The sequence below is a fragment of the Aulonocara sp. 'chitande type north' Nkhata Bay genome, linkage group LG7, assembly GCF_057382095.1.
Source record: "Aulonocara sp. 'chitande type north' Nkhata Bay isolate Kocher_YH1m ecotype deep benthic linkage group LG7, A_spYH_male_GT1.1, whole genome shotgun sequence".
Classification (NCBI taxonomy): Eukaryota; Metazoa; Chordata; class Actinopteri; order Cichliformes; family Cichlidae; genus Aulonocara; species Aulonocara sp. 'chitande type north' Nkhata Bay.
The window spans coordinates 51,938,788-51,961,245 of NC_141350.1; the positions used below are offsets into that span (position 1 = coordinate 51,938,788).

The 22,458-nt window shown below is 40.3% G+C and overlaps 1 protein-coding gene across 1 annotated transcript in view; it reads right to left on the bottom strand.

Annotated features, from left to right (window-relative positions):
* lamc3 (laminin, gamma 3) overlaps positions 1–22,458 on the bottom strand; it is a 159,891-nt gene that overhangs the window by 77,323 nt on the left and 60,110 nt on the right. Inside the window, exons 7-10 of the mRNA XM_086301216.1 lie at positions 21,997–22,095; positions 21,061–21,197; positions 20,599–20,718; positions 1,952–2,150 (exon numbers count right to left, since the gene is read on the bottom strand). Coding sequence (XP_086157342.1) covers positions 1,952–2,150; positions 20,599–20,718; positions 21,061–21,197; positions 21,997–22,095 — 555 coding nt within the window. The remainder of the gene's footprint in view (positions 1–1,951; positions 2,151–20,598; positions 20,719–21,060; positions 21,198–21,996; positions 22,096–22,458) is intronic.

The following is a 22,458-nucleotide window of genomic DNA, read 5'->3' on the forward strand; positions in this document are numbered from 1 at the left end:
ATGTGAAATTTACTTCATTGGTGAAGTTTCAAGTGGAAAGAAGTGGAGTCCCAGGATAAATGTATATAGGTGGAAGAAAGCATAAGAGGCTCCCTTCAAAAAGGAGTCAAGACAGTACAATATAAACGCATGTATGAGTGGAGATAAATGCTTTAAACTACTTCCACACAATTTCAAGATGGTTTCTTACTTCAGTTTATGAGATTTACTTCTACTGTTAAGTCATTATGGTGGCAGGCTTCAGTATCATGACTCAAGCCTTACTTTACAGCTTGTGAAAATATATATGTTTTTCCTGTTCTGGGATCATCACTTGCTCATATCCAAATACTGTGGAAATTGTAAATCATCTGATACTTATATATTGCTTTTCTACTCAATTTGAGCACTCAAACTGACTTCCATCACAAGTCTTTTTCATCCAATCGCACACATTCATACAGCACTTCTATTTTCTATTCAAACAGTATCAATATGTGGAAAAAAAAGGAAAAAAAGAAGGATGCATACCAGTATACCAGTCCTTCACATGAACGGAGGACTCAGGGATCAATCCAAGCACCTGAGCTACAGTGTTTAGGTTTCACTTAGGTTTACGTCTCTGATATTTATGTGACCATTTTCATATACTGTTTTTATTTGCTCCTTCAACAGACCAATTTTCTTCTTGGAAATCAATAATGTTTTTCATCCACTAGCTGTGTGTGGAAGCCTGTATCTAATTTCAAGCCTTGGTGTTGGCACGTGAGGCTGCAAAGGGACCACTACTGTCTGCATACACGCTCTACCTCCAGGCTATAGACACACCCTACACTCCATCCAGTGCTCTGCAAACTGTCGCTATAATCCACTTAGCTCTCCTTTCCATGCTACGACCTGGTCATCCTTCCAGCCCGACCCCCCTTCTCTGCCTCCTTGAGCTTAATAGTGGAGTGACCTCCCTACTCCAGCCAGAACATCCGACTTTTACAAGTTTCTTCTATTAAAGAAATACCTCATATGCCCTCTCTTTCCACTCGATAAATTCTCAAGGCTTTTCTATTTTTGTGGACCAACGTCCCCTTTTTCCACAAGATTCTGCCTTACTTTATAGTTTTTAATTGTTTAACTCTTTGATTTCTTTCCAATGATTTTAGACCAAAATAACACTCATCTATAATTGACTGAGACAGGACTCTTCCAGACACTAAACCAAGGCACAATGTACATTTCAATTCCTTTAATTTTAAATATGTTTATATCGTCTATCCTGTAAAATAGTCAGATGTCTATTCATATTAATGTACAGAATTCACCTGCTTGCTGCTACTACTGCACATTCACCCAATGTATATACTATACATATATATATATATATATATACATATATATATATATATATATATATATATATATATATATAATGTTCTTCCTCTACAGCCCCCCCAATTTTTTTGCACATGTCGAGGAGCGTGTCAGGCTACATTTCACTGTGTGTTATACTTGTATAACTATGCATGTGACAAATAAAGAACCTTGAACCTTGAACCTTTTGACCCCAATAGAATTACTATCAGTATCACTTTTGTGAATTTTGGATGCATTTTCTCTGCTCCACATATTACATGTCACTGCAGGTAAGACCATCTGCTATATGTATAAAATGTAAAAATGGAAACGCAACGTGTGCCAGATCTACATGACAGCCAGCGCATGAGGTAGCTGGCTCATCACCGCGTTCATATCCTGACACTCTGCTGGGACGGTGACAGCAAAGTCAACGTGGGTGAGCTGTAATCGGTACTGAATAGGATATACTCTTGTGACTCAGGCGACAGGGAGATGCACAGATTCAAAGCAAAACAAACATATCAACATACAAGCTAAGACTTTGATATTTTCTAGAGGGACAAAAAACTAGAACACATTCAAACACTCAAAAATTATGAAACCTCTCAGTGTGGTCTTGTACCTGATGGTGAAAGAGTGCCGTGGTGTGAGGCCAGGGTGACAACCAAGCACTGGTTGGGATGAAAGGTCAGCAGACAGAGTGATTCCAGAGCCCTCGAGGACCAGGGCGATGTGGTCGGGCAGCAGCTCGGGGGTCTCAGAGGCAAAGGTGATGAAGAGAAGCTGGCCATAGCTGTAGACTTTGTGACCCAGGAATTTCACTAGAGTGGTAAGGGCAGATGTTAGAAAGATGCATGGATGGAGTTTTATTACTGGAGTCTGAGTCAGCTCTGTGCCATCAATGTAGTAAATATAGAGCTAAACTTTTGTGTATAAGCATGGTGTTTTTGGAAGTAGGATTAATTGTTTTTGTGCTTTTCAAAGAATCTGCCAGTTCCTTTCACTTTGAGTTGATGTGTGTGTTCATGAGGGCAGTGGAGTACAAGCTTTTTGAGATCATGTGGAGCACTGCAGGAATCTGCGTGTAATTACCCACCCTCTAGGCTTTGGCTCCTCATATAACAGGACTTCAAAGCTTTTTAGCTACCACAAGATACCCCCCACTACCGCTACCACCCAAAACTGGCCAAAATAACATCACACAAGAGTTATACGCTTCTGATGTATAAAAATAGGCAAAAATCTTCCACTTCCTCATTATGCAGATTTGAAAAATGTAAAAAGCCCAAGCCATTGTATAGATCCTGTACAGTTTTGCTCTAAAAATGCACAAATTATAACAATTTCTATTTAAAGAAAAAATAAAAAAACAGAAATAAAGCAAGCTGCCGTTCTCTACAATACCTGGATGAGTGAGTGGGCAAAACTGACAGGTTGCACGCTTGGTTGCCATCTTGTTTTTGAGCGTAATGGTGTGTGAAGTACATCCTGAACTCTTTTGGGGGTTGAGAGGGCTGTGGACTTGAAAGAATCGTTTTGCTTGCGAGGGGCCTCTGGCGTCACTCAGAACAATTCACCTGTCTTATCATCTAATATCTGCTCAACCAGGAGCTGGCTTTTATTATCTGGGCTGTGCCCTTACATGTGCAGCTTGCCCTCGCTGTGATGTCCACAAGCGTGTTAATCGATGGTTTTTACTTGACCTCTCTCTCACCTGCCTTTTTGCACTGTGACTTGAAGTGTTGCTTTTCACCAGTGCTGCTCGCAATTACCTGACGATTTGTTAAAGTGCCTTGGTTAAGTACTGTTATACACTATTGCTTTAATAAAATGAAGCTTAATTATTATTTCGATTTGGTCTGGACCGTGTTTCTTCTTTTATCACAGTATGCAAATTATCATCAAGTAAATGATGTTTAATAAATGTATAACACAACAGATTCTTATATAGGTAGTCATGCTGTAGCTTCAGCAACTTTTCCAGTGAGACTTTTGTAACTCTAATGTAAGGATTATTTTTTTTCCAACATGAAGTGACAGACTATTATGTCTAATAAGCTGCAAGCTTTCACACATGTTTAACTCCTCTCTGGAGGGGAGAGGGAGGGGAAACAGGAGGACAAAGGAGGGAACAACTAAGCTGTAGTGCCTCTTCACCTCACTGTGCAATACCTTTTGTGCAATACTTTTGTAAATAGTCAACGGTGCAATAGACTCAATACTTGAAATGTGCAATTCACTTGTATTTTTATTTTTATTCCTATTTATTCTATTTATCCCCTTCGTATATTTTATTTATATTGTCTCTGTATTTATATATATGTGTGTGTGTATAACTCTGTAACTTCTGTCGGTGCTGTGCTTTTTTGGAAATCGAATTTCCCAGAGGAACCCACCCGAGGGATTAATAAAGTTCTATCTTATCTTATCTTATCTTATCTTATCTTATCTTATCTTATCTTATCTTATCTTACATAAGAAACCAAGCTCAAAAACCAAGCCAATGCATCACACTTCCATCACAGTTGCTAACATTTTTTTTTCTTTTTTGCAACAATGCATGAACGAGGGATCGGCACTGTGTTATTGATATGTATTAATCCCTATCAGTAGGATTAGTATTTGTGGGAAATGAAAAACAGGCAGTAATAAAAGGGAGAAGGCTTCAATTACACGACCAATCAATAGCACTCGTCTAAGTCTAATAAGGCATCATTCATGTAAACACAAGATCAAAATCAATTGAAACAGGCACAGCGAATCAGAACAAGGATAAGTGGTTTCACAAGCAGCTGCTGAGGACGAAAAATTTACTCATTTTGAAATGAGCTGTCGCAGGTCTTAGTGTAATTTCAGAATCAATCGATGTTCCTAACTGTTAAAAAAACAGGTCAAGGTCAAGAAGGAAAAGAGGCTAAGCTAACTCATTGACCAATTAAAGACTAATTCCTTCATAGAGCACCTTCTAAACATCTAAACCATTAGAAAAAATGACCAATATTGCAAGGCCAAGATGTTTAGACCCAAAGACTGAAACACCTCCACATGATGCGGTGATGCAAGGTAAATAATTCAAGTCTGCATTTCACAGCAGTTGATAAACACAATTCTGTTTAAAGCTTTAACACTGATTTATGGATCACATGGGGCAACAGCTAGTTTTATTAGCATTAGTTTGCTGCAGGCTAAAATGCTCCAGCTTTCATTTGGCAGATCATAAGACAACAAACGACTCCAAATTCAGGACTGTCCATGTGGACTGGAGGTTTGGCAGCAATAAAAATATAGATAGTCAAGCAAGATGTGTAGCTGTCTGGCTTGTCATAATGTGCTCTATATAATGGTGTTGCATTTACTTGGTCAAAACTTCTCTACTGGTATAAATTAATATAGTTTTCTTTTCTAAATTTATTTTATTAAAGATGTAAACACAAAAGATTTTAGTAGAAAACACAAAGGTTATAAAAGAAAGAAAGAAATGATCATCTACTAATACACAAATAATGTATCCTAAGACATGCGGCCAAAAAAAGGGAAACATTATTTTGTGTATTTATTTGTATATGTTCAGATGTACAGTCAGTAATTTCTTACCTTTCTATAGGCTTCATGTTTTCAGCTATATTTCTAGTAAACGTTTGCTCATTTATATTTTTAATTAAATACATTTTTAAAAAAACCTTCTACAGATTAAATCAGCATGGACGTGGGGGTGTTAGGACTAAATATATATATTTAGTTTCACATAAATCTGTAACAAAGCATTGTTTAATAGACAGAGCATGTTTATGCATTCAGTGTTGCTCATGCTATGCGGGCACCAACGTTCAAAGTTACAATTTCCCTATAGCTTATATTTTTTCTCATACAGGGTGACATTTTCTACTATCTGAGCTGTTAGTAAAACTAAACAGAAAAAATGATCACAGCATAAACTACATTTTTCAAAACTTGTTTTACTGTTTTAACAATTGCTTTGGCACTTTTTGTCTGACCACTTTTGTTAACCAGTGATGGGTTGTACCTCACCAAAAGCCTCTAATTCATGTGTCAAAATTAAGCTTTTATTTCGTGGAATAAATGGTGGCAATTACCAAAATGACAAGTTTTTTGACATTGTGTAAGCCAGGGTGGGTGACTTTTTTTTTTAGATTAACAATTTGACTAAATGAGAGTGGACTTATTTGTGTCTCTAACGCTGTAGTCCTATTAGTTTTCTACCAAAGAACATTCTGCTATTGTACATCACTGTAAGGGAAAGGGTAAAAGAAAAAAAGGGAGACAGTTACTCAAGGACTCTCAGTAAAAACAAATGACGTTGTTGTGTCAAAGTTGTGTCAGTTGTATACAGTTTGAACATTCTTGGTCATGTATATCCTCTTAGTCAAAATTAATTGTGTTTCTACAAATGAATTAATTAATGTTTTTACCCTCTAAAACATCTGATCATTATTTCATTGTGTGAGTCATCACTTGCATAATAATTAATCTGTCAAAATCTGAGGTAATTGTAAAACATGCTTATAGAAAATAATGGTAACAGAGCTCTGACAATTTCTAAACATGGAGCAGACAAATTTGTCTATTATAGATTTTATTTGTAACGCCTGTTCATAGAGGAGAGAGAAGTGTAACAATTGGATGGGACGGATGTCCCATTCACACCATTTTGACCCTTTTGCAGTGCAAAGGAGAGCATTGGGTGTGGGGTTGATGATAATCTATGGCCAAACTGAGTGGTAAGATTTCCTGTCATTCCTCACACTGTTTTGTTCTAACAGCAGTTTTATTTTTAGCTGCGACCATGACTGATGTTTTACAAATCTTTGACTTAGCTTCATGTGTTCTTGAACAATACCTATGGATGCATTTCAATAAAATGGAACTTTATGTATTATCTCTGCCATCTTCTCTTTGAGATGACATAGATGAACTCTTTTATAAGGTTCTGCCTCGACCGTCAGTCTCTCAAACACTACACAACAAGGACTCAAAAATGTATCACCACCAGCACCAGATCATTGTTGCACTGTAAAAACAGTCCAGGTAGAGCTAATTTATTTTGGAATCAGACAAGTGTTTATTACCAACATTTGGGTAGTGATGCACTGTAATGAGTAATGTAAGAAACTTGTGCTCACCGAACTATTACTTTTGAAATGATTAATAGGAAATACATACTGAACATCCCGTGCATAACTGTGGGTAATGAGCCCAGTAATACTATTGTGTGACTAAGCTAATATTCTCTCCTAAAGTGCTCCCTTATGGTGGTGAGGGCTTCGTTTTCAGATGTAGCTTGTTGGCTATTATTCTGCTGGGGGTTTGATTTACGTCATGTGGTTCCCGGGAGTTCTCTCTCTGTCTGTAAGGAACTGAGGAACCAAGGGATAATTACTCACAATCCTAATAGACCATCGAAGAATAGCCCCACTTGCAGGCCAATCTCCAAAGTAATGAATCACTATAGAAAAAACAATGAAAGGATTATTCATGCGTAAGTGTGATTTGCAGTCTGTGTATTTCCAAGGATTTATATTCATTCATCATCTCACATGAGAAATTGGGGAGGATTTAAAAATGTAACAAATAAGTAAATAGTGCAGCGTGCTGTATTCATGTGCAACTTGCTTTTCTACTTCATGAAAAATTGATTACTCAATCAACTTCAGTCCCAAATAAATCAGCAAGTTACCACTAAAAATAGTTAACAAAGTAAAAAGTTACTTCAGAAAATGGGATAAAAACAAACATACATACATTTATTTTTAAAAAAAAAAGTCTTCCTTCCTCTTTGAAGTTTTAACTCAGCAAAGACTCTTGTAATGTATATATGGGCTTAGTACCTAAATTCACATTATATAGAAAGAAAGAAAGAAAGAAAGAAAGAAAGAAAGAAAGAAAGAAAGAAAATGGGACATGTAATTTCCAAAACATAAAATAAGGATTGTAAAGTAATCAGGTTTTGGATTTGCCATCAAAAATAACTGGGTGATGTTGTGCTATTCTGTACAGTTCATGATACAAAACATTACTGTATATACAAAAGTAGATTTTACCCACTAGTTAGTGAAATCCAGTTTTAAAGCTTTAATTTAGCATTTTAGCTGCTGATATTTTGGAATGCTTTCAACGAACAAGTTATTAAGTAAAATAACAATTTTAAGGCATAAGAAACTCAAGCAAGTTCAATTTTGTGTTCTGCAGCATAGGAGACCTTTTAGCTGCTCCCACAGAGACCATTAAGTCACCACATGGTTCCACCTACTGTTCGCATTTCATCCTTGTCATTCTCTCATAAAAATGTCAGTAAAGTTGTGATTGCAGTATTTCAGCATCTAGCAAGCTCTACTTATGAAGAGCTTGGAAAACAAATTAAATGATAGTAATTTTACATTCTTCAAAGGTCAGAAAGAGAAGGCTAATGGATGGATTATGTTGTACTGGTACACAACAGACTGTTACATCCATGGTCACTGCTCAGTTTGGTACATATAAAAGTGAGAGATGCCATTCGAAGAATTAAAAACGTATTTTATGGGAACGATCAGCAAATTGAAGAAATTTCTATCAGATTACACCAGATACTCTATACATATAGAGTTCATCATGTCTCACTGACCATTAAAACTAAAGCTAATGTAGAGTATTTTTCTAAAAAACTGCCAAGGTTTCCAGTTATGCTAGGAATTTCTTCTAGAAAAACTTTGGTATTATATCTTTAGTAAAACTTGCCAAATTCCACCTTTATATTAGTTTTACATTGCCTGGAGTTCGGAAAGCAGCCTAGATGTCTCATGTAACATCTGCCTGTATTGTAGAATGTATTTGGTTAAAAGACCAGAAAACCTCAAGGTGGCATCAGTACAGGTCAGCTGACAACAGCTGGTTTTCAAAGAATAAAAAATCCGTCTCTGGGCTGGGACCCGGACCGGGCCTCGGGGGCTTGGGTCCTGGTTGGTGTGTTGCCGGGGTTGTGGGCGGGTGGGTGCATGGGGGCCCAGCCCTGGAGCAGGGTGCCGCCGGTGCGTCGAGCCACCTGGGGGGCTCTTCAACTGGTGGGGGAGATTGTCACATCTTGCAGGAGCTTTCCTCTCCTCAGGAGCTCCCTCTGCAGGAGGGGGAGATACAGGAGAGGTGGAGGAAGATCTCAGCCTGGGTGTTTATTGTCTTATGTAGTCTGGAAGATGAGTGGATGGTGGGGTGGGTGCAGTTTTCTCTGTGGTGGGGTTGGGTGGACTGTCCCGGGCTCTGTGGGGCCGGGCGGCGCTGCTGCACTGGGCCCGGTCTGGATGGGCCTGGGCCCCCTTTCCCTGGCGGGTCGCGGAGTATGGGGGTGCCTACTGGGGTCAGCGGGGGAGCTGGCCCCAGGGAGGGGTCACTTGCCCCTCCCTTCCTTCCCTCCCCATCTCCAGCTGCCTCCCTCTTCCCGCTCCACCACAACCACCCACACATGCAGGGCCTTGGAGTAGGGGTATGTCACCAGGGTGCAGAGGAGGCTACCCCCCCCCCCCCCCCCCCCCCCCCCCTCTGTCCCCTTCTGGCTGCCTCTGCCTCAATTTTATCCCACAACTTAGACATTCACATTACTCACACTCTCATTACACATACATATAGGATCTTGGGGGTGGGCACGATACACGGAGTCCAAAGTACCATCAGGGTGTACACCCCACCCCTGGCATCGTTGCCCACCTCTCAATTTTAAATACACATAGACATTGAGGGCTAGCAGGAGGGACCATGTGCTTACCTGCTGCTCCTTGGCAGGTAGCTCCAAGCCCTCCTGGGTTTTAAATGCACCTTAGAACACACATGCATCAACATTACAATGAGCGGGTGGAGGGAGGTTTGGAGTCTTCTCTCACCCCCATTCTCTGCGACCTGCTGGAGCGGGGGGACTAGGACTAGGAGGAGGAGTTGGCCGTCCGACTGCGGTCTGGAGTGTGGAGCCTTCCTGCTGCTGCGGAGTCGGGGCGGTCTGCCTCCCCCCACCGCAGGGAAAAGGGAAACACCACCTGGGTCTGGGTGCAGTTCCCCCCTGCAGGGGCGGGGGCACCTAGACCCGGTTTGTAGAGTACGCTTGGGGAGTGTGATCGTGTGTACAACGTCTCTTTATGTCTGTCTCCACGTTGGTTGAGTGTGGAGTAAGTGCATATGAGAGCATGAGGGTGGGAATGGATGTTTGTATCTGTGTGTGCCTGTATGTCTGTGTCTATATGTCAGGTTGGGTGTCAGGCGCCACCTCTCTGGGGACATCTCAGGCCCTCCAAGGTTTGGAGGCCTATCTCCCCCTACCACCACTTCCCCTGCCAGTGGCGGACCCCCTCAGACATCGGTGCGTTGGTGGTTCTTTGTGTCCGGGGATGGGCGTCCAGGTACACACCGGCTCACTCCTTGGCGGCCGCTTATCGGGGCCTGGAGCCTGGGGCTCGCTCGGGCCACTTCGGAGGTGGGGTGCCCCCGGGCTCTCGGCCTGGGGCTCGGTCACTCAGGCGCAGCTGGCTGCCGGCGGAGCTCACGGGCGCGTCACTGCAACTCCCCCTGGCTTCTGCTCCGCGGCTGCTGAGTGAGCCCTCATCTGGGACTCTCCTCAGCTCTTTCCGGGACAGTGGCGCAGCTGCCCCTCTGTTGGTCTTCCTTGGTCTCTTGTGTTCTGGGGGCCTCTGGATGTCTGGAGTTTTGATCTCCTCCACACCTGCTTCACGCCCTGGAGGACGGGGCTGTGGCCCCCCCACACCCTCTAGCAGATTATTACATGAAGGAACCTTTTAAAAAAACAAAAAACAAGCGGGTCCATGCTCACAGGTGTACACACGGGTGATCACACCCACAAACTACACCCTTTTTGGCTCCTACCTCAAAGCACACTGTGTTCTGTTGATCTTATGTGCTGCACAATAATGTTTAACATTTAGTATTTACTGTCATATTCCCATATATCATTGTGATGTTGTTTATTCTATTACTCTTGTTCTCTTCTGCTTGTTTTCTTTTTTCTTTCTCAGCAGGTGATCCAGGTGATTGATATATGCATTTTTTTTTCTCTGCCCGTTCTGTTGGTTTTTGTCTTTTGCCCTTCTCCCCCGTCCCTCTTCTCAGCTGTTTCTCTTTCCCTCTTTCTTTCTCCCCTTCTTTCCCCCAGTCAAGTCTGTCTCGTATTCAGTAAGTGAAAATAAAATAAACAATAAAAGGTGAATCAAATGGACCATTACGGCAAGGCTGGGATGGTCAGTTTGGTAAAGTAAATCCGTTGGGCATCTTTCTTTGCCTTTAGACAACAATTCTGATGGCAAAAGAGCCAAACGGGACAGGCAAAAAAAAAAAAAAAAAAAAAAAAAAAAAAAAAAAGAATAAAAAATATAAATATACAGTCCACCACATAAATTATTAGTCTTTTATACCTCTTCCCAAATCCGACATTCATCCTTGTGCTAAGTTATTAGCAAAAGCCAGCTTGATTAGCATGCTGCATAGTATATATTATAGTATTTTTTATATCACAGAAACAGATAGTTAGTGCAATGCAATGTAAAATGAAATATTATTATTTAACTCACTAAAACCGGGTAAAAGATTTCTTGGATGGGTTGCTAGTATAACTAACCATATGGCTATTTATAAAATTTTCTGGATAAGTGATAAATAGAAAAATAAATAATAGAGGTCCAATTTAGTGGCCTAATAACAGCTAGTATCCCACTATGCACCCACCTGACACTCAGCAGCAAATCTCTAATATATTTATTAGTGATTTTCATACCTTTAAGTCTTCTATAGCAGTGATTATAGAAATCACAGAAGTTCCCAACTGATAGAGGTGACCTCGAAGTATCCAAATACTAAGTAAACGAAGCTTCAATGCTTCTTTTACTGCTTCCTTTAGCAGAGGAGACCTGGGACCATGCTTTATTAAAAGGGAGGAGAAAAGGCAGTTCCATAATTCATAACAAAGGACCACCTGATAATTCATGAAAACAATCAACATAATAAACAAAGTGTATGTAAATGTTAACTGTAACTACCTTTTCTATTTCATGCCATTACCTGCAGATATATTTTGAGGTTTTAACAACTGCCTCTTAACCTCCCAGCAGAAGATTATGAGCTCTATTAAGTGATTAAAGTGTGTTTAAGGTTCTGTATAATCAGTTTGCATGAATGTCCTTTGCTGTACTGCAGCCTTTAGGATTATCATAATTTCGTTTTTATTTGAGGTCAGCTGCGATAAGTGATGGATAGAGAGAATTTTAATGCAGTCACAGAAATCCTAAACAGGGCGGTGAAAAAGAGTTACACTGGATAACAGCAGGTAAATATTAGAAAATAAGATGTATTGAATGTTATAGGCTATTGGACAGACTTACTAATCAGAGGAAATTACTGTGAGACGAGTGAAGGTCGTTCACATTCTCAGTGCACCTCTCTTCTGTTTTGCTAATTTTTACCAGTTCTACTCACCTTTCCTTCACCTCAATGTTGTTTTCATCGAGGTTGAGGAAAAGAGGTTAGGAAAAAGAAAAGGAGGGACTTTTCAAGCACCCACACTTTACTTATGGACACATGATATTAGTTAACAGATTGTAGACGATAGACCTGCCCTTAAGTTATTTTTTTTTTAAATAAAACAGCTTCATGATCATGTTATTTTTTCAACATTTGCTCATAAGAATTAATGTACTGATAAGTGTATTAGCCTCTTTTTTTGTTTAAAGCAAAAAAGAGGGTGAATGAACCTCAAAGTCTCTTACACTAATGACTCACTCTAAATTAAAATAACTTATATCTTGCTTGTTTTACTTTCAGATATAATGAGGTGTAAAAACGAGTAGATTTAATTTGGTTTGTGTCAGAAAAACCAGGTGAATTCAGGAAAAAAACCGTTTCAGGGCATGGGGCCTTCCACATTAAACATGCAAAATATGCTCTCTTAACTCATTGGTTTTCAAGGTGCAATTTTCATAACCTCTGAAGAGATGCCAGGTTGGAGTGAGACTCCCAGTGCGCCTTTTGTTAAGTTGAACCACTGACTGTCTATGAGCTGTTGGTGGCTTTGTAGAGACAAAACAATAGTACCATCAAATTTCTCATCCAAATCTTGGCAAGAAAATGATTAAATGCATTTCCTAAAATGTCAAAAAGTACTGCTCTAGGCAAAAAAATACCAAGCATTCACTGAGCTTCTCCAATTGGTTGGTGTTCTCTATTTATCATTGTGCAGCAAATATCACTGTGTTTCGGACTGTTAGTCAGACAAAACAAGATATTTTAAGATGTCATCTTGGAAGCTGAAGGACAAAACTATCAACAGTGAAATATATCAACAGAGAAATTGCTAATAAAAATAATAGCTGCAGCCCTGGGTCATTGCAAATAAATGATGCGTGCATTTGAATGAACAACAACAAAAGCAGCAAAAAGAAACCAGAGCTGCAGTTTGAGCCACTTGATCTCCATTTTGTTTCTATGAGTCTGTCAGAATGATCTGAAGTCCGCTCACTGTGCCACCTTTGACACTGTGCCAGAAACACATAAAGCTGCCATCACAACAAGTGATAGATGCCCGTATAACTTTTGGGGAATGGAGAAGCAGTTCCCAATCAATCAGAGGGTTTAGACTTTGCTCCAACCAAATTAAATCAGCTCCATTTCAATTAAATCACTGCTGCCTCACACAAACCGGAGTCCCACTGAGGCTCTAACATCGACCACCATGCAGGCAATCTGACGGCAAAGGCTGGATGGACAAACCTTGAACTTTTAAACAGGTTCAATACTCTCAGGACTCTAAAAGTCTGACACTAAACTGCACCGCCTGCAGGCGCTCTATGGTCCCATGGTAGCTGCAATAGAAACGTGATTCCAGGAAAGGAAGGAAGATTTTATTCATAACCAAGCTGACTGATAAAGCAAAACACATCACAGAAAGTAAGCACATGCAGACTAGTGTACTACACATGAAATACAGAAGCACAAAGAGCAATTGTATATAAGAGAAATATACTAGGGCAGCGGTCCCCAACCCCTGGGCCACGGACCGATAGTCGTTTGATACCGGGCAGCGAGACCCATATGGAAAAGATATATATAAATCTTATAAAGTTTGTATCTGTCTTGTGTGAAACTTGTATGAAAAGCATACAAGAGTGAAAACAGATATAAGATCCCTTGAAAAATTATATAAATGAAACTTGTATGTTTTGGATGCTTACTAAAACAATATATGAAAGTAATGAGAAAGTGGCCACTTTCCAGAGTAAATCATATAAGTTTTTACTATTTCTTTTCCATATGGGGAGTTAAGTCTCGGATGTGAAATATATGGTTATCGCTATTTTTTTAAAATCTATCATTAACTTGGTTTCCCTGGGTCTTTTCTCGTGTGTTATGAATACATTTTCCTTTTTTTTTTTGTACCGGTACTGGTTTTATTTTGTTGTATTTATCTGCGAGACCTTAAAGACCAGTCCGTGAAAATATTGTTGGTCATAAACTGGTCCGTGGCGCAAAAAAAGATTGGGGACTGCTGTACTAGGGGACTGTGGCTCAGGTGGCAGAGAGAGGTTTTGCAGTTTGGTTCTTGGTCTGCTATGTGGACCCACAAAATCCCCACTTTGAAAAAACATTGACTGGTCTGCTAACTTTTTGGGGGGTTTCTATTGTATCAAGTGTATACCTCTCCTCAAAGTTTCTATTATGTCTTTTGGTCATTGTTAAAAAAAATTTAGATATGCTTTTAAATGGCTAATAAAAAAATTACATGTGATCAAATGGCACTGTATGGTTTCAAGATTTCATTCCTGCTATCCACATTGAGATATTTAACAACATGCAACCAAAGATGGCTTCCAGAACCAAAAGTCCCATGCCTAGAGATGATGTATATTCTAGAGATGGACCGATCCGATATTACGTATCAGTATCGGTCCGATACTGACGTAAATTACTGGATCGGATTTCGGAGAGAAATAAAAAATGTAATCTGATCCATTACAGTTTTTTACAGTCGCTAACAAGCGTTTGTCCAAACAGTTGTCACATTTGCAAAACTCTAAACACAATTAGCACAGCATCGGTCTGTTGTGGCCATACCATTCACACATTTCATGTCGTGTTCACCCAATATGCAGTCAGTGAACACATTTCCACAATGCTTACATTTTCTTAACAGACAAGTTATACCTCCCAACAAAACTATGGACTGTTCTTGTAGTATCTACGAATGTTAACACACAACATCCCACAATAGCAAAAACAATATTCCAAACCTTAGATACAGTATAAAAACCTCTGCTTCTGCAATGATATGTCGGTGGATCCGACATACCAGGCGGTTTTATCCCAGGTGCATCGACTTGGATAACATCAGATGTGATGTTGATGAAAACATGTGGCCTAACCCTGAAGATCGCAGAGATTAGATGCAAATCTTTTGCCTTTTTTTAGCCCCCCTCCCCCTCCCCCCCTTTTTATCTTGGCTTTTTGCTGTTGTTTTTTTGTTCAGAATGCTCTTGTGTGTTTCATGGATATTTTGTTCACTGTAAGCAATACTGTAAAACTTTCTCTGTCCTATCATACCGTGTTTCTACTGTACCTCCTGTGGTAAACAGTAAAGAAACAAAAACTTGTTTGCTTTTTACTGGAATGCTTTTGAATGTGAACATTACTGTACATGTGGACATACAGTTACCAACCAAGACATTTCTGGTGTCAATATGGTGGGATTGCATGTTTCGCATGCAAATACCTGTGAAACTGAAACATAAAAGTCTATGCAGTTTTTGTAATGTCAATAATAGCCAGTATTTTGAAACCTGGTGTACTTTGATTGACTGCATGTACCTTGTGAAGTGAAAACAAGTGTTATTCTTTGACAGACTAATTTCATTTTGAGTCAGATTTATAGTGTTTTTGTACAGTTAGTGTGTGCAGAGAACGATGTGTTCTAATTTTGAAATGAGGAGTTAGTATATATTTAACAAAGTGTATTTTTGGGAAGGATATTATCCATTTGGCCAATTGTGTTTTGTAGGTGTGGGTCTGTGTTAAGAGTTTAGAAAAAGTATCTGAAGTATGGGTAGGCGCTTGTTAGCGACTGTAAAAAACTGTAAATATCAAAAAAGCACCTCACAAAACTTGCAACACGGCGTAACTCGGCTCATAACAGTAGCATGTTGGAGCAGTATGCAGCACGTGATAGAGCGGCTGTGTGTATTTGTAGCGTAGCTACCAAACCAGCATTTCATCTCCAGGAAGTTATCCCAGAGAGAAGTAAAGCAAGTGTGTAAGTTCATCTCTGAATGTTTGTAAAGCATTCCCACGTTAAACTTAACAACCGATATATGGAGAGACGGCCTCTTCTCTCTCCCTCTCTCTCCTGCTGCTACTTCAATAGTGAAACTGATCAATGATCAGCTGATCGGCTTTTCTGTCGTGAGTCCGTCTCTCTTCTTTGTTTTTGGCCCACTTTGCACCAGAAAGAGGAAACCAGCGGCTGAACAACAGCAGCACGTTTAACCTTGATAAGCTGTTGTTAGAATTTATTTAATATTTCTTTCTACACCAGGATCATTTTCTGCGTAGCTGACGGCTGGTAACTGTGCAGGGGCGGATCTAGCAAAGTTTAGCCAGGGGGGCCGATGGGGCATGAACTGGGAAAAGGGGGCACAAAGACATACTTTTCTTTCTTATTCTCATTTAAAATGTCTAGCTTTTAATAAATAATTATCTGAATCTTACACCCAAAGTCTTAATCTGATGTAAAATGTATAGAAGTCCATTACTTATATAGTAACTGTTAAGTCTAATATACCGTAGTAAGCTATAGTACTTTTTCTTTTGGGAAGGTACCATCTGTGCAGTCTGCAATTCTGTAGAAGAAAGATGTTGAATCTATTTAATTATTTTTGAAAAATAATTTATTTCTGTGCATTTTTTTTCACACTGCATCAAACTAAAGTTGATTACGTCGATTAAGCATCATGAGGTGGAGGGTGGGGGGTGGTTCCCTATTTTTTTATTTTGCTGGGAGTTTGCAACCCTATCAGTTAGGTTGCTTAATATTTCCGCTAAGTACTCTTTAAAATACCAAAATAGGGAGGATGGTGCAGGTTTAAGTTTATTAGATTGATCAGTATTGCTGAACTATGAAATATTTTGGGTGCAGTGTATTTTTTTACACACAGGTATAACAGAATAGCTTTAGTGTTGTTTATTTAAACTTGAATATGAACTTATACAAAATGCAGCAAGATATTTAAAAAAAAGTTTTATTGATTAAAACACACTATATCGGATTCATATCGGTATCGGCAGATATCCAAATTTATGATATCTGTATCGGACATAAAAAAGTGGTATCGTGCCATCTCTAGTATATTCATATGCAGATGTCCGTGTGTAATTAATGGCAGCTCTGCTGCCATTAGTGTGCGTGTGAGTAAATGCAAAACACATGCAATACGCTTTGTAAAAGTGATGAAGTTTAAAGATGCTATAAAGGCTAAGAGCAGACTATTTTCTGTTTTACAGTTTTTAAGAATTACAGCTGCTTCATATACTTCAGAGAAGAGGACACAGTGGAGTGTGAAGCAGCGTGAACCTGTGATCTACTCAGATTACTTGTGTTAGCTCTGAGGGCTCTTGTGAAACCCACACAGAACTTTTCTAAGAGGAATTCTGACATGCTGTTCTTTTATTAGAGTGTTTACACCAAAAGTATAACTGCAGGGCAGTGTGTTTGTGTGGGCAGAACATTACAGGTACACTGCAAGTGAGAAGATCCAGGAAGTCCACAGTGAATGATATATGAGGTTTATGGGGAAAGCTTTGGAAAGTTATCAATGGTGTGTTAACACCAATAAGAAGAGACTCACATGTAATAATATTTTTGCCAAGATCAACCTCCAATTTTAAAGTGATTCCAACACCAAGTGCCAAAAACTGCAGTTGCTCAAATGGCCACTTGAGGCCGGCTGCAAAAGTGATTCAATTCCTGGCAGAAATACAGCAGAAATAAACACGTTTACAGCCTGGTATAAAAAAACAGCTTGGGTCTTTATAGCTCTTTCCCTCCTTCATGACTGCACGGGGAAGTGACTTTCTAAAGAAATTATCCATTTAAGGCATAAAGTTAGGAAAGGTAACCAGTCTGAGTGACAGATGGCTGTCATTTTGTGTAAGGAGCTGGCTGGTTAGTTTTCCCAGCAAGTACTTTTATAAGCAGTTCTGATTTCTTCACGCCACAATTAGCATGGGATTTATTATCAGTGAATTAAGAATGTGCCCTACTAACAAAAGTACCTAGCCAGCGCTAGCAAAGCTCAGCAGTGGTCATATCTGCTAGATTAAAACTAAACAACCCCCCACCCCCACACACACACACCCCCAAAAAAACCCAGAAAACAACAACAGACATTAAACCACCAGGTGATTGCTCAATGCTCACAACCATCTTTTATTTACTGCCTGTGGTCAAGACTAAAGAAACTCCAAGAGGGCACAGATTTTTTTGCAGAGCCTGAAATATTGCCTGTCAGGATGTCTTTAGACGTTATCAGTTTATTTCAAGCATATTGAACTGTCTCACTCAATCACTCAGTCTAAATTGGCTGACTTTTGCTTCTGCTCTGTTTCTCTTCACCTCAGTTTTATTTTTATTCTCATTACTCCCTTTTCCATGTTTGCACTGCACTCCCCGATTTACATTTGCTGCATCTCCCTTCTGTTTTTGTATACCCTTCCAGATGATGAGGCCACTAGACTGAATTACATGCAGACTTAGTTGCAGGTAGTGCTCAGGCTGTGTGAGGCCCTTAGCTGCCACATGCAGCTTGAGTCAGACTGACAGGTAGCCTGGGGCTGATATCACGGATCTTCTTTCTCTCCCTTTCACTCCTCAACTATATGCTGCTCGCCTCCCTTCTGCTAGACATTATTGCATTAAAATTCACTCCCCCCCCACTTCTCCCCTGCTTAAGGCTTAGCAGGTTGGCATGTGGTGCATATACTCAAATCCACACTGCAAGCTTCTCCAACCCATGGCTGCAAGGACTTATGTTAGATGATGTCCCCTTCAGCATGAAACAGTGCTCAGCCAAGAGAACCGCCGTTACTGTCCAGCAGATTCAAGTGGTGACCACAGTTGCTGGAGGCAGGTCAAAGCAACTGTTTAGGGTGGTACTTCATGTTTGTCTGTGATAGTTCCTGGCAGCCACACTCGAGCGTTCCGTCTGTTGAGTCACCGCGGGGACTTGAACTCAGCCTGTGTCAACTGTCAAGCAGATGTCCAGGATCGGAAGGAGGGGAAGTGGCAATGCTTCAGAGAAACAGCGTCCTCAAGTACATACACAAATACTCGTTCGTAAATGCCCACGTATATTAATTTACTACTTGACAGACTAGCGCTGAAAGGAAAATAGAAGGGAGGACAATTTGAGATGTGAGCAAAAATGAAAAAGAAAAAAAAAATAGATCTTCACACAGCGCAGAAGAAGGAACAATTCTGACAGCCCAGCTGGTGTAAGTGATTGTTTGATTGTCATGGGGAATTCAGGAAACTCGACTGAGATTCTTTCTCCCTTTTTCGTTTCACATAGTGTCTAAAAAGGCTGCCAGCCTGGCCAGCAACTCCTTGTTAAACACTATTAAGGAAATATCTGTGACGCCCTGTCCTTCTCCTAGCTATGGCTGATATTTCTGGAGCAGAATGAGCCATGAAGATCCCCCAAAACGTGCCACTCCCTTGCTTTACCAGTTCAATAAAATAACAGATGATTGAATCCCGTCCCTCAAGTGACAGCTCAAGGCGAAAGCAAACTACGGTGACAAATACATTTGCGGCAATCACAGAAATTGTGTTTTGCATGATGTTCGAGGAGGAGTTGTCACTGAGAATTATCTCTTTCTTTGGTGACGAACACTGGAGAGGGATTTCAGCACAAAATACAAATTAAAAATAAATAAAAGAAGAGGAGAAACCATGTGAGAGAATCTTCCAAAGCTGCTGCTCTGGTCTAATCTTTAAAAAAAAAAAAAAACTGTACACATGCACAAATATGAAAAAAAGAGGGGAGAAAATTAGATCATTAATGGGGATGGTAAAGCAATAGATGTGTGCATTTATTATGTGGAGAGACAACATAAACAAGTACTGCACAAAGTAGATAAGCAGGCTGTCACAAAGCTGCTGTTGGCCAGTGGGGGCCACTAATCTGAGTGCTGTGGACTACAGAGGCGTCAATATAGAGTGTGTGAACAAGAAATGAACTTTTCAAAACATTATTAACTATGTTAATTTCTAATTACACACGCACGCACACACACACACACAAACACAAACACACACACACACACACACACATATATATATGTATATATATATATATATATATATATATATATATATATATATATATATATATATATACATATATATATGCATATGCTTGGGCATATAAGCAATCATAATGCATGTGTCAGGACATGTCACCACACGCGCGCACATTTGAGCATCCATAACTTACTAATGCATTTATAATGACATTATATAAATTATGCCCGACCACTAGGCCTTGTCACATCGTCTTTCAGCTGTGAGTTTTTCATCTTCCTAAAAAAAGACGCCTCCAAATGGAGTCGTTCCCTGTGATCGCCCGTTTTGGGCATTAAACCTCCAGGATGCAGAGTTAATGCGATTGCTCCTGTTTTGCTTCGGGCTGCGGACTGCACAGTGGCTAGAGACTGGTGGTGGGGGGGGGGGGGGGGGGGGGGGGATTTGATGCTTAGAAGCGACTTAGTGGAGACAAGAAGAAACCAAGCCAATTTTCACTTTGTTGCTTCTCCAGCATGGCCAAGACATCCAATTCCATCAGGCCTTTGCTCCTGGCACAGCTGATAGAAATGGGCCCTAAGTCCTGTGGCAGGGCCAGCTTATTCCCTTATCTTCTAATGGCTCTGATAAGGGATTGGTAAAAGCGGTGACAGAATAACCACCGCGTGACCCGCTGCCAAAAAAATCCTGATTAATCTCACTAACGAACAATAGGAACAAGCTATGGATATTACAGATACTTTACTAATATCATTTACATATTTGTTTTGAAGAACAACAGCTGGGGCTGTTTTATCACTAATAACGAATAAAATCTATTTCAGCGAAGCTTAAATATCTCCCTGGGGGATGCAGCCCACCTGTTGAGACTGCGGTAACAACAACAATCTGAGCTTGTGGATTCGTTCAAATCTCTATTATTTTTCTTGCCGACTCACCGGGGGCTTTGTAGAAGCCAGTGTCCTCTTCTGTAAGAGGCAGCAGGTAGACTTCACCTTCCTTCCACAGCAGGGGGTAGTCCAGCCCTCCAGAAAACTCTCCCAACCAGCCTTCTTGATCTGGAGGTGAAAGACATCGCATCTGCTAAATATTCATGTTCACAAAGAGTTTGTATGTTTATTCTTACAGGGGTTATCTGTCCAAACAGCTTTGTGTAGGTTGCAATGTATGTTTGTGTATGTTTTCTGTCTTTCTTTCATTTTTTGTTATCTAAAAAATAAAAGAAGAGAAAAAAACAGCTTTGTTCCTGAGAGCTCAGCACAGAGCCAAATGCTGAAAATGGAGTGAGGACAGAGGGTCAGGGAGAACAAAGTAAACATCGCTGGTCTCGTTAATTTTGGCTCAGTAATAAAGCTCCCAAGGCAACAGGGAAACCTCATTAATGGCTGGGAAGACAATACCTTCAACGAAGTCAGAAGTGATGTTGACAGCAGCATAGTGATTGGACGAGGAGCAGGCCAGCGAGTGGCCATAGCAGAAGCACGGTTGGCAGCCTGCTGGGTTTATTTGCTGGAGATTGAAAAATCCTGGCTTGCATCTGCAGGTACACAAACGCACACACACACATCCCCGTGCATAAAAAAAGTCATTAACATGCAGAAGCTTTAGTCACACCTGATTACAGCTCCTTACCACATCCATGCTGCACTGTTATATTCACTATCTATTTAAGCTTATTTTCAGTTCAGCAGTTTGGGCGCAAGTCGCTGCACACATTGCGGCGTTTTAAGAAGAAGAATGGAGCTCAGCTGCTAGCACCCTGACCTGCAGGCACTTGCTGCCATGTGGGTGGGACAGGAACACCGCTAAAAATCAGCCACTACACTAGTCACATTACACAGGAGAGGAGCTTGCTCAACCACCCGTGAAATCAGCCAAAAAGTCAACAAACAGGGAGTACAGAATTATTCAATAGTTGGAGACCTGGGGCTGTGTGTATTGCTAATGTCATAGTGAGGTTATCTGTTTGATCCTCTATCCCACAGGAGCAAGATAGAAGCAGAAAGGGAGAAGCAGAGACTATTGACACAGTTTAACAGTCGCTTGCACTGCTTTAGTTGTTAAAATGACAGATAGCTTAAAAATGTTCAAGCAAGTCTGAATCAAATTGTTCTTAAGCCCTCTGTTTCTGCTGCACCAGCCGACTGGGAATGAAATTTGCAAAGTTATTTTCCCCTTAGGAGCGATAATGAAAATGATTTTTTTTCAAAAGCGATGCTAAAAAGAGACCAAACATAGGTATATTACATAATGTTTGGATGTTTTATTGTAAAAGACCTTTACAGTTGGCTTGTTTGTTCTTTATCTGGGAAACAAACAACAGCACAATAACCAACCTGTTGCAGTTCTGTCCCTCCACATTTTGCTTACAGTAACAGCGTCCATCCAGAGCAGAGCAGTCACCCACACTGCCACTGAGGTCACATTCACATGGCCTGCAGAAAAGTAGAAAATAGTTTAATCTACTGCATTTAGCACGCATGTATAAAAGAGAAGCAGAAAAAGAAAATGGGCAGGAAACACTGAGATGAGGACAATTTGATGTGAAGACATCCCTGATGTCGGTTTCCTCACTTTCAAGACAGCAGATGTTCAGCTCTGAAAAACCACAGGGTGTCACGCTCAAGTAGATATTAACAACACGGGTTCTTGTCTTAAAACTTGAACCTGGGCCTTCACAGTGTTTCTGCCATCACCACAAAGTCATTTTCAAAAGTACAAAATTTTCTTCATAGCAAATCATTAACACCCAAATCTGAAATTTGAAGGCTGCGTAAAACGACCTCAATTAAAAAGCA